The following is a 16287-nucleotide window of genomic DNA, read 5'->3' as shown; positions in this document are numbered from 1 at the left end:
GTGCATGCTTTGGAGCAATACTTTTATAAATCTCTGAATCTTCCTTAGCAGACAAGGCCCCAGTCAATGTCACAGTTTCTCCCACTGGTATGGGGCAGAGCCCGAGGCAGGCTGGCTGGAAGCAGCGGGCCACAGGCCCACTGTGCTGGCCTTTCCTGCAAAAGCCCATCTCTTCTTATTTCAGTAAGCTTCTTGGGAAATATATCTCTTTCAAAACAAAGGCACAGGAATCATGCTTTGAAGGAATGCTATGTCTGCATTTTTGCCACAATCTGGACTGCTGGACAAAATCAGACACAAGTGATATGAGGCTTTCAGAGCCCTCATCTCTTGGTAGCTCCAGCTCAGGCCAGGACAAGAGCACACTAAGAATCCTGATGCACAGAGGATGTGACTTCAGCAGTGGAGGACAGACTGGTGCCTATGTACAGGCTGCCTTGACCTGAACACTTGAGATCACTGTTCTCATGGTTGGCGTTTTCTTCCACTGCATATATCACTTCCCTGAGGTGGTTGCTTGTGTAGAAGGAAGTATTTTTGGTGCAGTCATGTGAATCAGAAGTAGAGGAAGTGGGAGTCACAGGGACAGAGCCACTGCTGTTATCTGAGTAAGCTTTTGACTTATTTATATTTTTAGGTTTCATTTCCTGGCTTGATGGGGGGCCTGCTGAGGCCATTCATCTTGCTGTAGAGACTGCATTCTTTGCCCATGTGACATCTCCTCTCCACAGTGACATCTCGATGGAACAGCAATTCACACACTCGCAGTTCTCTGACAGGTCCTCCAACAGGTCTGCTTTGGGGCCTCTTGGTACCTGGAGTAGAGCTCCAATGTTGTTCTGCATTCTCCCATGGTGCACTAGCATTTCGAAAGGTCCTGCTGACCAGGCAGGAGTCAGCATTGTGCGCGTGAAGGGTGAGTAAGCAGGGTTATCATGATGATGGTGGTGGTACTTCCTGTTCAGCGGCTGTGCTGTGGGCAGAGAGCTGTACTGGTGCCACCCATGGCTTTCAGGCTGTTGCCACTGCCACTCATGCTGCCCGTGCCCTCACCGCCCTCAGCCACTTAGCCCCCAGGGTCCTGCGCTGCACAGTTGTCCTTGGGTGGGCTTGGGCGAGTAGGGGAAGCATTCAGAGGCCTGGGCTGTGGCCGATCCTGCATCTCCAGGTCCAGTTGAGCCACTGCGCGCAGTGCCAACCCCTGCCATACTGGGGCTGTCAGCAGAATCCTGTGGCCAACCAGGGTGGGCACGCGCTCTGCCCGCGTGATTCCTAGGCCTGCTGTCTGTCCCCTGCAGATAGTGCAGGCTGGGCAGCATGGAGTCCATGCACATGGTGGGCACGTAGACCAGGGAGCTGGCAGCTGCAGCCGCTGCAGCTGAGGAGTGCACAAAGCCACAGGGTGCGCCTTAGTAAGAGGTGGGCCCCTGGCTGGACAAGGCAGTGAGCATCTGGTATTTTCCTCCAGCTGCTTGGCCAAGAAGGGCCTCACTTCAGCGCCCCGGCTGGACCACAGCAGCTTGCTGGCAGTTGCGGCCTGATCGAGGTCAATGAAGAGCAACAGGTTTTCCCAAGTCAACAGGGCGCATCCAGTGCCAGCACCCAGGTTGCCTTGGCTCTGTGGGCAGCAGGAAGGGATGCAAGGCACAGGGGCTGAGCAAGAGTAAGAGGCCCAGAGGCCCTGCCACTGCCTCAGGGTGGAGCTGCTGAGTCCTGTAGTTCCTGGCACCATAGACACCAGGATCCCTGACCCAGGAGCAGGAGGAGGAAGAGGAGGAGATGGGGGGAAGCAGCAAGGAGGGCTCCTGTGTTAGAAAGAGCCAGGAGTTGCAGGCACCTGCCACAGCAGCCCGGAAACCCTTTAGCGGGCCCCACCTGCAGTCAGTCAAGGCCATCCACTGTCTGGAGCTGTTCCAACCTGGCTTTTGGTTCCTTGAGTGACATGCTAGAAGGAAGGCCTTAGCCTTCGGTGCTGCAGGGCACAGAGAGAGGAGGGTTCCAGCAGGAGAGTGACAGTCTGGGGTTTGCTAGGCACTGCTGGCCAGGGACCCATATTTATCCAGAGCTGGTACACATTCCCCGTTGCTCACACAATATGTGCGCGCGCAAACACACACACACACACACACACACACACACACACACACACGCACACTCACACACACACACCAAGAATTGCCCTTTTCATGTCTTAAAAGAATCATTTGGAATTTTGATGAAGTTTTTATTTAATCTGGCTTTCTTTGGGTTGGATAGCTATTTTTACCATGTTAATCTTGTCAATCCACGATCATGGGATATCTCTCTATTTTCTGAGTTCTTTGATTTCTTTCTAGAATACTTGATGTTCTGTCATAAAAGAACTTCACTTGTTTGGATACAGTTACCCAAAGGTATTTTATGTTATTTTTAACTAATGTAAAGGGTGTTGTGTTTCTATTTTCCTTCTCAGCCCATTTATCATTTGTATGAAGAAAGGCTACAGATTTGTTAGAGTTAATTTTATATTCAGCCACTTTGCTGAAGTTGTGAATCAGCTTTAAAAGTTCTTTGAGAGAATGATTGGGTTTGCTCCTGTATACTATATCATCTGTAAATAGTGATACCTTGGCTTTTTATTTGCCAATTTGTATCCCCTTGATCTCCTTTTGTGGCCTTAGTGCTCTAGCTAGAACTTTGAGTAGTATTTTGAATAGATTTGGGGAGAGTGAGCATCCTTGTCGTGCTCCTGATTTTAGTGGGGTTGCTTCAATATCTTTCCATTTAATTTGATGTTGTCTGATGGGTTTGTTGTATATTGGCCATATTACATTTAGGTGTGTGACTTGAATTCCTGATTTTTCCAATACTTTTAACATGAAGGAGTGTTGTATTTTTTTTTTTCAGAATTAGATGCTTTTTTAGCATCTAAGGAGATAAGCAATTCTTACTTACCTATTAGCAGCAGCAACAACAACAACAACAACAATAGGGAAAAAGTTAGGCAGTATAAGGAAAATCAAAGGGAACTCAGAAGCCTTGGGTCCTAATTTGACACTTTTTTTTTCTCCCCAAGACAGGGTTTCTCTGTATAGCCCTGGCTGTCCTGGAACTCACTCTGTAGACCAGGCTGACCTCGAACTCAGAAATCCGCCTGCCTCTGCCTCCCAGAGTGCTGGGATTACAGGCGTGCGCCACCACCGCCCGGTGATTTGACACTTTCATGTAGTAACAAGAGGCAGAGTTTAATTTATGGAAGCCTCGGGCTTATTGCTTCTAAACAGCACAAATGAAATATGTTCGGCATATCTGCACACGTGACTATGCGACTGGATTTGCTTATAGGACAGCAATGCCAAATCACTGAACGACTTGAACTGCGTTGTGGGGTTGGTAAGTTGAATACCTCAATTCTTTCCAAGGTGAGAGATAAAGCTATGGTGAAACTGTGAAAGGAAAGCAGACTTCACATGAATCTTTGTCTTTAATCCTTAACAACACAAACAACAACAAAATCTCAAACTCCTGGGCACAGCTATGCCAGGAAGATCAAAGGGCACTGTAGAGTCTCCTGGTCCATGGGATTCCCTGCCCCTGGGAACACTGTTGACTCTCCAGGCTGCACCAGCACCTCACCATAGGGTGTCTGGAGTCCTCTGAGGATCTACAATGCAGAGTCATGAAATAGTACAGCACACCTAGCACTCTTCAGCTTCAAGCACGGATTCCAGCCCCAAGGGGGACTGCAAGCTGTACCAGAATCACAGTTCCACTGCACCAACAATCTGAACTCTTGCAAAATCAGCAGGACTTGAGAGTTTGAAGACCTTTAAGTGACAGCATCCATGTGCCTGAGATCTAGGGCCCAGAGCAAGCTACCTGGTCCTAAAGGTCAAATCCAAGGTCAGCTGGGCCTGGTAGTAAAGATGAGGATGCATCCTGCCCAGGAAGACAGGGAGGCTTCAAACAGTGCACTGCAGGTGGCTCCACAGGGGGGAGTGCTCTACTCTGTAGCACTTGGGGTTCCCAGTGCAGGCTTTACCTGATGGGGCGGGACCTCAGGAAGCTTCCAGCCAATGGGAGGTCTGGAGGCGGGCCCCTGGCGTGCAGGGCCTATCTCAGAAGTGTGGCCGTGAGGGGGGGGGGGAGGGGGCCTGGGGGCGGGGGTTGTGGCGGGGCTGGGCAAGCCACAGTGAGAGCAAGGTGTTGGAAGCTTTGTCGCCCCGCCCAGTCTCCTGGACCAGCAGAGGCCTTGGGCGCTGCTGCAGCCTCAGGGATTGGAGATCACAACAAAGTGGTGTGGTGTGGGCCGGAAGGTGAAGTCCTGCAGCTGGACCTGGGGGAGCAGCGGGAAATGCAGGAGGTGATGCGGGGGTCCCGGTGAGGCGAGGAGCCGAGATGCACGGGAACTAGAGGGCGGCAAGCTCGGGATCGCCCGGGCTCGGGCCCTTCCCCGCTGGCCGGAACCAGGATCCAGGGCGGCCCCGCTGCAGGTCCTAGGAGCACTGAGGGCCAGGTGGAGCTGGCCAGGTGCTCGCCTCTCAGTCTTCCCTGAACCTGCGGCCTGGCTGATGCCCTGGCAGCCGGGATGGAGTCGGGGGAGGCTCGGGGCTCCACATTCCTGCACAGGAAGGTCATGGGCTCTTCTTGTGTAGGGTGGTGGGGACTGGACCTGCTGGCCAGGTGCTTGTGTCGCCTTCACTCTACTGCTAACTCTTCCCTCCCCACCTCCTTTGAAGGGCTGCCAGCCTGCATGCCCTTTATTAAAAAGCAAACAAACTTTTTGCCTAGTTCCCTCAGAATATCCACACATCTCCCCAGCCCATCAACGCAGAGGAAATTGATTTCACGACTGGACATGCAGGGGCTTACAGCACTTCTCCTATGCAGTGCTCAGCCCTGCATAAAAATAGCTTCCTGGTGCTTAAAGGGGAACCAAGCAAAGTCATAGAGATGTCAACTTCCAAGACTGGGAAGCATGGTCATGCCAAGGTAGGTCCTTCCAAGTCATTCTTTGGCTTCACTGATAAGATCATTTGTGTTCCATTCCACATCATGAGGTTTCTATACTTAAAATAACTTCTTTTTCTAACCTCAGTCTCTTGAAAGATCAGGCATTACTCTCAATAATGCTCTCCTTTAATTGGGCCCTTAGTATGTTTCATTAACTGGAAACAAAAATTTTATTGAATCCTGGTGGTCTAAAACATTTTGTTTAGTTGAGGCAATCCAGTTCTTATAATTCTAAGAGACTTGGTTTTCACTTTCTAGGGACTCTTGTTAATTGAAGTCCTGAGTTACTTAGTGTGTTGAGTTTTGATGCCACCAAACTCTTCAGGTTTTGGGTACTTAACGAATCTCAGTTCTGTGCCCCTGCAACTTTTTCAAAGAAAGTAAGATGACTTTGAAAGAGTTGAAAGGGGGCTGGAGAGATGGCTCAGCAGTTAAGAGCACTGACTGCTCTTCCTAAGGTCCTGAATTCAATTCCCAGCAACCAAGTAGTGGTTCACAGCCATCCATAATGAGATCTGGCTCCCTCTTTTAGAGTGTCTGAAGACAGATACAGTGTATTTATATATAATAAATAAGGTTAACCATGTTTCCTGTTGTTCTTGCCTCTGTCAGGTACGCCTTGTTGGAATTGACATTTTCACTGGCAGAAAACATGAAGATATCTGTCCCTCTACTCACAACATGGATGTTCCAAATATTAAGAGAAATGATTATCAAGTAAGTACTGATCTCGTACACAGTGTTTCAGAAGTGTATAAATGCCCTCTTTTAGTAGTAATTTTTCAAGACTTGAGAGTAGTTTTATAGAGTATATTCCTTAGCAGTTACTAGACTCCTCTTATCTTACAGATTAGAGAAATAGTGTTTTGTTTTGTTCTGCTTTTGTTAATATTCTGTGCCTTTTATTGTTGGGAAATAGAGGATCATATATCTCAGACTGGCCTTGAACTCCCTATTCAAGGATAATCTTCAGTTTCTGACCCCCCTGCCTCTGCCTGTGAGTGCTGAGATTATAGGTTGCATCTTCATGGCTGGCTGTCCTGTACTGGAAGCCAAACCGAGGGCTTTGTGCATGCTTTAGGCAAGCAACCTACAGTTGTGCTGTTTCTCCAGCCTCTATTCCTGCATCTTAAAAATGCTGTATTGGACCAGTGAAATGGCTGGGTTAGGCACTGTCTGTGAAGCCTTAGTCTGGACAGAGGAGTTCTCTACTTGTGTTCTGGGAAACGCCTATACCTGCATATATACACTCACTAGATAAATAAATGTAAGTGAGGCAGGAGAATCAGAAAGACTTAGGAAGGTTGGAATCAGCTGCATTCACTCAATGACTTTCTTTTATTCTATCTGTCTTTTAATTCCTTAAGTTTAAAGGAGATTATTTCAATCTTCTTATATCTGTTGAGGTCTGTTTTGTGTCCAAGGCGAGTATCTAGTTACTTTTGGAGAAGGTACCATGAGGTGCTGGGAAGAAGGTATATTCTTTTGTTTTAGGACAAAATGTTCTATAGATATCTGTTAAATCCATTTGGTTCCTAAATTCTGTTAGTTTCACTCTGTCTCTGTTTAGTTTCTGTTTCCATGATCTGTCCATTGATGAAAGTGGGCTCTTGAAGGCTCTCACTATTATAATGTGAGGTGCAATGTGCACTTTAGTAAAATTTCTGTTATGAATGGGGGTATTCTTATATTTGGAGCATAGATGTTTAGAATTGAGAGTTCATCTTGGTAGATTTTTTTCCTTTGATGAGTATGAAGTACCCTTGCTTACATTTTTTGATTACTTTAGGTTGAAAGTCTATTTTGGAACATTTGCTTGGAAAATTGTTTTCTAGCCTTTTATTCTGAGGTAGTATCTGTCTTTGTGTCTGAAGTGGGATTCCTGTATGCAGCAAAATGTTGGGTCCTGTTTACATATCCAGTCTGTTAGTCTATGTCTTTTGATTGGAGAATTGAGTCAATTGATATTAAGAGATATTAAGGAAAAGTGATTGTTGCTTCCTGTTATTTTTGTTTTTAGAGGTGGAATTTTGTTTATGTGGCTTTCTTCCTTTTGGTTTGTTAAAAGAAGATTATTTTCTTTCTTTTTCTAGGGTGAAGTTCCCTCCTTTTTGAGGTTTCCATTCATTATCCTTTGAAGGACTAGATTTGTGGAAAGGTACTGTGTAAATTTGTTTTTGTCATGGAATACCTTGGTTTCTCCATCTATGGTAAAGTTTTTCTGGGTATAGCAGCCTGGGTTGGCATTTGTGTTCTTCCCTTAGGGTTTGTATGACATCTTTTCAGGTTCTTCTGGCTTTCATAGTCTCTGTCAAGGAGTCTGGTGTAATTCTGATTAGTCTGCCTTTAAATGTTACTTGACCTTTTTCCCTTACTGCTTTTAATATTATTTCTTTCTTTAGTGCACTTGGTGTTTTGATTATTATGTGTCAAGAGGAATTTCTCTTCTGGTCCAATCTATTTGGAGTTCTGCAGGCTTCTTGTATGTTCATAGGTATCTCTTTCTTTAGATTAGGGAAGTTTTCTTCTATAGTTTTGTTGAAGACATTTACTGGCCTTTTAAGCTGGAAATCTTCACTCTATTCTATACTTATAATCTTTAGGTTTGGTCTTTTCATTCTGTCCTGAATTTCCTGAATGTTGTGGGTTAGGAGATTTTTGTATTTTGCATTTTCTTTGAGTGTTGTGTCAGTGTTTTCCATGGTATCTTCTGCACCTGAGATTCTCTCTACTATCTCTTATATTCTGTTGGTAATGCTTGTTTATATGACTCCTGATTTCTTTCCTAGGTTTCTATCTCCAGAGTTGTTTCCCTTTGTGATTTCTTTATTGTTTCTCCTTCCATTTTTATATCCTGGATGGTTTTGTTCAATTCCTTCACATGTTTGGTTATGTTTTCCTGTAATTCTTTAAGGGAGTTATTTATGTCCTTCTTGAAGTCCTCTATTAGCATCATGAGCTGTGAATTTAAATCCAAATCTTTCTTTTCAAGTGGCTTGGAGTATCTAGGACTTCCTGTTGTGTTGCCAAGCTGCCTTGCTTTCTGTTGATAATGTTCTTATTTTGCCTCTCACCATCTGGCTATCTCTGGTGTTAGTTGGTCCCTCCTAATAGCAGCTACTAATCAGGGGAAACTACAGGCACTGAGTTCTTCCTGGTTGGTGATTCTGCACATACTAGAGAAAAGTGCTGTGATTAAATGAAGCAGTATACAAAGTTGCACTCTAACTTATGACCATGGAGGTGTTTTCTGGGACCATATCACATATATTCTCCTCTGCCCATGATCATAGCCTTCATACTTTTCGAGAATGTATGAAGTTGATACTGACATTATCAATTAAATAATTTAAGGTATGTTCTCATAAGTTCGTCAATCGTTTTGAGGACAGATATCAATGATACAATATTTTCAGTTTGGGGGGATAAATTTTCTGGTCATCCATAAATACTATTCCTGAATATCCACTACAAAAATTGTGAAAAAATGAAATGTTTAGAAGAGAATAATAGGGCAAATTTGGATTTCACCCCTGATCAGTCACTGTAAGCACCCAGCTTAGAAAACATTAGTTGGTATCTGACTGATGCAGGCTCAAAATAGGTGAATATCCAGGCTGTCTGTCAATCTGTCATCCTTCTTGTTATTTCTACTCAACTCACTTTCAGTCCACACTTGAAAATACTCACATTTTTTAGAAGATAGTAATCAACTCATTTGAATGAAAAATGAATATATATATATATATATATATATAAATATATATTTATATATTTATATACTCATAGTGTGCCTTTCAAGTGTAGTTTCAAGTGTAGTATATGTAAGAGAAATTAATTTTTGAGAGTAAAGAAAACTAAAATGAATGTTTTTCTTGAAAGACCATATATGTGTCCTGATTCTGCTGTCTAGTGAACAAAAAGTTAAATTATTTTGACGATGTCTTTCATGTTATGTTAAGAGCGTTATTAGTTTCATAGGAGATGATCATCATTATTTCCATTTACAAGGAAGGTAATTACTTATCAGACATTTAAATTGGAGATTTCAGTTTTATGTATTTCTTCTGAATTTTGGTTCATATATACAGATATATATTTATGTTTACAATTAGATGTCTTGAGGTGAAAAAATATAAGTACAAATGTTTCATTTGATTTGACATTTGTTTGTTGTTCGTTTATGAGTGTGCATGTGTATCCTTTAGTAAATATTATATATTCCCGTATTTTGAGTGTTATATGGTACATGAAATAGTGTGGGAAATTTTCTCTGTAGCATCATGTTTCGAAAATATCACACATTTGAAGAGTATGTGTATATGTATATGTATATGTATATGTATATGTATATACACAAGATTTTTGATTCAGGGTTTATATTGTGTCATTTGCCTCCTGAATCTGAGACAGTAAGTATCTTCAGATTTGGACCAACATATTAGCTTAACAGTGTCCAATACAGATTTATATACCCAAGTGAACACACACACACATTCATACACAAAGAGGTAATATTCACCCTATCATGAAGTAATAGAACATCACACATCTGGGAAGTATTCTGTCAAAAGTTAGAAGGGAAAAGAGAGAACAACAGCAACAAAAAATAATTATGAACTATTACGTATGTGAATTTTTCAAAGGACAAATTTTATAGAAAAGGAATGATGAAAGTAGGAAATCAATGCTTCCAAGATTATTGTTTCTTATAAACACATGATAAGATCAGAATGCTTGATGGGAAGACATATTTCTAATTTCTTGTTTAAATTATTGAGATAAATAATCATCTTTTTGGACACTTGTATGAGATATGCTTTGTGTGTTTACTAAAGGAGCCATTGTAGTGAGCTGACGTTACTTCTTAGCATACAAAGAAGGGCAATGGAAAATGAATTTTATCCAGTTAGACAATATTTCTATATCATTTATTTTAGAAAAATTATTTAATGTGGTTAAGTAAAGTACAAAATTTTAACTAATATTTTATGGTATGGTCATTGTGGAAATAAAAATGGTTACTAATTAACAATATTTAAGGAAGAAATCTTGATACATAGTTTTCTAAAAATGCCATATATATATGTACATATTCACAGTATATTCATTTTCAACCTTCTTCAATCAGAAAACAATCAGGCTATGTCTATTTGTGAGCACTGAGAAGCTCATATCCAGTACCATCTTTCACACATGCTTTGTTGAATTCCATCTACCCTGGCTTGAACTGTGCCTGAAGTTCTCTGTTCTGGGGCAGGAGCAACTGATTATTTCTACCAGCAATACCAACTACAATGTAAATCAAACTAACAGAGATACTTGATTCTTTTTCTAGGAGTAAGAACAAGTTTAAGATAAAATGTATCATCCCACTGGATAACCTGTGGGCTGTGGATAATGTGAACCTAGTCAGAAAACAAGCAAACCTGTCCAGCAAGAACCTTTTCCTGCCCACTGGAAATTTTTTGGCCACCTTTCTGTAAGAGCAACACTCTGGACCAGTATTCACAGGAAGAGAGCTGTAGAAATTGTTGGGCAACTTAATGCTTCCTAATTCACAGATCAAGCCAATTAACCAGGATGTTTACAAAATCCAGTTTAGTTTGATTTTATACAAGGTGACAACTCCAACTTTACCCTTCTATGATGACCCCATTTTGTCTATAATTTCCATGCTGGATTTTGTCAAACGCTTTTTCTGCATCTAATGAGATGACCATATGGTTTTTTTCTTTGAGTTTGTTTATGTAGTGGATAGCATTGATGGAGTTCCTTATATTGAACCATCCCTGCATCCCGGGGAATAAGCCTACTTGATCATGGTGGGTGATCGTTTTGATGTGTTCATGGATTTGGTTGGCGAGAATTTTATTAAGTATTTTTGCATCAATATTCATAAGGGAAATTGGCCTGAAGTTCTCTTTCTTTGTTGGATCTTTGTGTGGTTTTGGTATCAGCATAATTGTGGCTTCATAGAACGAGTTGGGTAGAGTTCCTTCTGTTTCTATTTTGTGGAATAGTTTGAAGAGTATTGGTGTTAGGTCTTCCATGAAGGTCTGATAGAATTCTGCACTGAAGCCATCTGGTCCCGTGCTTTTTTTGGTTGAGAGACTTTCTATGACCCTTTTTATTTCTTCGGGTGTTATGGACTGTTTAGATGATCTATTTGATCATCCTGATTTAGTTTTGGTGTAGGATATCTGTCTAGGAAACTGTCCATTTCCTCCAGATTCTCCAGTTGTGTTGAGTATAGGCTTTTGTAGTAGGATCTAATGATTTTTGAATTTCCTCAGTATCTGTTGTTATATCTCCCTTTTCATTTCTAAGTTTGTTAATCTGGATACTGTCTTTGTGCCCTTTGGTTAATCTGGCTAAGGGTTTATCTATCTTGTTGATTTTCTCAAAGCACCAGCTCCTGGTTTTGTTGATTCTTTGTATGGTTCTCTTTGTTTCTACTTGATTGATTTCGGCCTTGAGTTTGATGATTTCCTGCCTACTACTCCTCCTGGGTGAAATAGCTTCTTTTTGTTCCAGGGCTTTCAGGTGTGTCATTAAGCTGTTAGTGTATGCTCTCTCCATTTTCTTTTTGGAGGCACTCAGGGCTTTGAGTTTTCCACTTAGCACTGCTTTCATTGTGTCCCATAGATTTGGGTATGTTGTGTCTTCATTTTCATTAAGTTCTAAAAAGTCTTTAATTTCTTTCTTTATTTCTTCCTTGACCAAGGTATCATTGAGTAGAATATTGTTCAGTTTCCACGTGTATGTGGGTTTTCGGTTGTTTTTGTTGCTATTGAAGACCACTTTTACTCCATAGTGATCTGATAGGAGGCATGGGATTAGTTCGATCTTCTTATATTTGTTGAGGTCTGTCTTGTGACCAATTATATGGTCGATTTTGGAGAAGGTAAAATGAGGTGCTGAGAAAAAGGTATATTCTTTTGTTTTAGGATAGAATGTTATATATATATATATATATATATATATATATATATATATATATATATATATATATATATATATATATCTGTAAAATCTAATTGGTCCAAAGCTTCAATTAGTTTCATTATGTCCCTGTTCAGTTTCTGTTTTCCTGATTGGTCAATTGAGGAAAGTGCAGTGTTGAAGTCACCCACAATTATTGTGTTAGGTGCAATGTGTGCTTTGAGCTTTAATAAAGTTTCTTTTATGAATGAGGGTGCCCTTGCATTTGGAGCATAGATGTTCAGGAGTGAGAGTTCTTCTTGTTGTATTTTTCCTTTGACCAGCAAGAAGTGTCCCTCAGAGTCTCTTTTGATGACTTTGGGTTGAAAGTCAATTTTATCTGATATTAGAATGGCTACTCCAGCTTGTTTCCTGAGACCATTTCCTTGTAAAATTGTCTACCAGCCTTTTACCCTAAGGTAGTGTTTATCTCTGACCCTGAGGTGTGTTTCCTGTATGCAGCAAAACGTAGGGTCCTCTTTATGTATCCAGTCGGTTAGTCGTCTTTTTATTAGGGCATTGAGTCCATTGATGTTAAGAGATATTAAGGAATAGTGATTGTTTCTTCCTGTCATTTTTGATGTTATTTTTTAAATTTGATTAGTTAACTTCTTTTGGGTTTGATGAAAGAAGGTTACTATCTTCCTTTTTCCAGAGTGAAGATTCCCTCCTTGTATTGCTGTTTTCCTCCTATCATCCTTTGTAGGGCTGGGGTTGTGGATAGATATTGGGTAAACTTGGTTTTGTCATGGAATATCTTAGTTTCTCCATCTATGGTGATTGAGAGTTTTGCTAGGTATAGTAGTTTTGGCTGGCATTTGTGTTCACTTAGAGTCTCCATGAGATCTGCCCAGGGTCTTCTAGCTTTCATAGTCTCAGGTGAGAAGTCTGCTCTGATTCTGATAGGTCTTCCTTTATATGTTATTTGGCCTTTTTCTCTTACTGCCTTTAATATTCTTTCTTTGTTTAGTACATTATTATGTGATGGGAGGTATTTCTGTTCTGGTCCAGTCTGTTTGGAGTTCTGTAGGCTTCTTGTATATTCATGGGCATCTCTCTCTTTAGGTTAGGGAAGTTTTCTTCCATAATTTTATTGAAGATATTTGCTGGCCCTTTAAGTTGTAAATCTTCACTCTCATCTATGCCTATAATCCTTAGGTTTGGTCTTCTCATTGTGTCCTGGATTTCCTGGATGTTTTGGGTTACAAGCTTTTTGCATTTTGCATTTTTTTTAACTGTTGAGTCCATGGTTTCTATGGTATCTTCAGCATCTGAGATTCTTTCTTCTATCTCTTGTATTCTGTTGTTGATATTTGTTTGCATCTATGTCCCCTGATTTCTTCCCAAGGCTTTCTATCTCCAAAGTTGTCTCCCTTTGAGTTTTCTTAGTTGTTTCTACTTCTGATTTTAGATCCTGGATGGTTTTGCTTAGCTCCTTCACTTGCTTGTTTGTGCTTTCCTTTAATTCTTTAAGAGATTTTTGTGTTTCCTCTTTCATGACCTCAGCCTGTTGACCAAAGTTCTCCTGTATTTCTTTAAGTGATTTTTGCGTTTCCTCTTTATTGGCTTTTGTATTCTCCTGAATTTCTTTCAATGATTTTTGTGTTTCCCTTGTAAGGGCTTCTAACTATTGATCCATTTTCTCCTGAATTTCTTTAAGTATGTCCTTCATGCGTTCCTCTACCAGTATCATGACCAGTGATTTTAAATCCCAGTCTTGTTTTTCTGGTGTTATGGGGTATCCAGGACATGCTGTTAAAGGAGAATTGGGTTCAGATGCTGCCACATTGCCTTGATTTTTGTTAGTGACGTTCCTGCGTTTGCCTTTTGCCATCTAGTTTTCACTGGTGTTAGCTGGTCTTGTCAATATTGGACTCACCAGTGCAAGCTGCCTCTTCCCAGGTGGCCTCTGGTGCACAGCTGACATCCTGCACTGCCTGGAGACAGGGTGCTGTGGCCCAGGCTGTCCAGATCCTGAAGCAGACACCTGAAGGCTCCCACTGGGACCTGCTGGACTCACCAGAGCACACTGACTCCTCCCAGCCAGTCTTTCGGGTGCCCCTCTGGCCTCTTGCAGGACCTGGAGATGTGGTGTTGCAGCCCAGGCTGTTCTGGATCCCGAAGTGGAGATCTGAAGGCTCCTGCCAGAGGCCTCAGGACTGGAACCTAATCTCTGTGCTGCTGGAGCAATCTGTGCGCTCCCAGTCTGCCTCCGGGTGCACACCAGGCCTCTTGCACTTCCTCATGAATGAGTTTTTTAAAAAGTGTCTATTGTTCTAATACTTATATTATTGTTCCATTTTCACTATTGGATTTAGTGTAGATCATAAATTTAAGTCTTATGTAGCATGCAGAACATTGAAGACCATTGCTTCTGTAAAACAGAATGGAATGTAGCTCAGGGATTCACCTCCTCTCTGACTTTTAAAAATGCTAATGGGTACAAAATGTATCTAGAGTCGATATTCTAACATGTCACTGTTGAAGTTGCACTAAAAAAACCAGGGTGTGTATAATGATCACCATGCAATTTGATTTTAATACTTTCTAGGTTATACAAAATGGTGATTGAAGAGAAAGTGTAGTATAAAAGTAATTTCTAACCAGTGACATTAAATAGAATACTCAGTAACTTAGCTAAACCAGATGTGTCCTCAAGACAGAGAAGACCAGAAGAACAGATAGTCCTGCCGGGAAATGCACTGTTGCCTCCGCTGTTTGATTTCAGCTATGGCAAATGCTCAGTATTATAGAAGAGCAGTCTGCCTGATGTCTTTCAACACCTTTGTGACTTAGATCCAATTCCTTTGCAGTAAACCTTTTTACTGATTTTCACCCATGATTCCCATAAGCCCCCTTCCCTCCCCCCTGTTCTCCCACCTACCCCTCTCACTTCCCTGGTCTGATTTTGCCCTATACTGCTACCCTGAGACTTTCCAGAACAAGGGGCCACTCCTCTGTTCTTCTTGTACCTCATTTGATGTGTGGATTATTTGTTGGGTATTCCAGTTTTCTAGGTTAATATCCACTTATTAGTGGGTGCATACTATGATTGATCTTTTGAGACTGGGTTACCTCACTTAGTATAAATTTCTCCAGCTCCATCCATTTGCCTAAGAATTTCATGAATTCATTGTTTCTAATGGCTGAATAGTACTCCATTGTGTATATATACCACATTTTTTGCATCCATTCTTCTGTTGAGGAATACCTGGGTTCTTTCAAGCTTATGGCTATTATAAATAGGGCTGCTATGAAGATAGTGGAACATGTATCTTTATTATATGCAGGAGAATCCTCTGGGTATATGCCCAGGAGTGGTATAGCAGGATGTTCCTGAAGTGACATGCCCAGTTTTCTGAGGAACCCGCAGACTGATTTCCAGTGTGGTTTTAGCAATTTGCAACCCAACCAGCAGTGGAGGAGTGTTCCTCTTTCTCCAAATCCTCGCCAACACCTGATGTCTCCTGAGATTTTAATCATAGTCATTCTGACTGGTCTGAGATGAAATCTCAGGGTTGTTTTGATTTGCATTTCCCTAATGACTAATGAAGTTGAGCATTTTTTAAGATGCTTCTCCACTATCCAAAGTTCTTCAGGTGAAAATTCTTTGTTTAACTCTGTACCCCATTTTTAATAGGGTTATTTGGTTCTCTGGGGTCTAACTTCTTGAGTTCTTTGTATATATTGGATATTAGCCCTCTATCTGATGTAGGGTTGGTGAAGATCTTTTCCCAATTTGTTGGTTCCCGATTTGTCCTTTGATGGTGTTCTTTGCCTTACAGAAACTTTGTAATTTTATGAGGTCCCATTTGTTAATTCTTGATCTTAGAGCATATGCTATTGGTGATCTGTTCAGAACGTTTCCCCCTGTACTGATATCCTCAAGGGTCTTCCCCAGTTTCTTTTCTATTAGCATCAGAGTGTCTGGCTTTATGTGTAGGTCCTTGATCCATTTGGAGTTGAGCTTAGTACAAGGAGACAAGGATGGATCAATTCACATTCTTCAGCATGCTGACCTCCAGTTGAACCAGCAGCATTTGTTGAAAAGGCTATCTTTTTTCCTTTAGATGTTTTCCCGCCCCTTTGTCGAGGATCAAGTGGCCATAGGTGTATGGGTTCATTTCTGGATCTTCAATCCTGTTCCATTGATCCACCTGCCTGTCATTGTACCAATACCATGCAGTTTTTAACACTATTGCTCTGTAGTATTGCTTGAGGTCAGGGATACTTATTCCCCCAGAATTTCTTTTGTTATTGAGAATAGTTGTAGCTATGCTGGGTTTTTGTTATTCCAGATGAATTTGAGAA

At 41.5% G+C, this 16287-nt stretch overlaps 1 protein-coding gene and 1 pseudogene across 1 annotated transcript; one reads left to right on the top strand and one right to left on the bottom strand.

Moving 5' to 3' along the window:
- Nucleotides 1-343: 343 nt before the first annotated feature.
- LOC127671279 (transcription factor GATA-6-like) lies at nucleotides 344-1895 on the bottom strand (annotated as a pseudogene).
- Nucleotides 1896-4024: 2129 nt separating this feature from the next.
- LOC127671278 (uncharacterized) lies at nucleotides 4025-11847 on the top strand. The gene is made up of 5 exons (XM_052166007.1): nucleotides 4025-4342; nucleotides 4771-4971; nucleotides 5605-5709; nucleotides 7086-7150; nucleotides 10331-11847. The coding sequence occupies exons 1-4, from the start codon at nucleotides 4025-4027 to the stop codon at nucleotides 7128-7130; spliced, it is 669 nt and encodes a 222-aa protein (XP_052021967.1). The 3' UTR covers nucleotides 7131-7150; nucleotides 10331-11847.
- Nucleotides 11848-16287: the final 4440 nt, after the last annotated feature.

This window comes from Apodemus sylvaticus, chromosome 20, assembly GCF_947179515.1.
Source record: "Apodemus sylvaticus chromosome 20, mApoSyl1.1, whole genome shotgun sequence".
Taxonomy (NCBI): domain Eukaryota; kingdom Metazoa; phylum Chordata; class Mammalia; order Rodentia; family Muridae; genus Apodemus; species Apodemus sylvaticus.
Note: the sequence above shows the minus strand (reverse complement) of the source record. Positions and strands in the feature narration are given on the sequence as shown.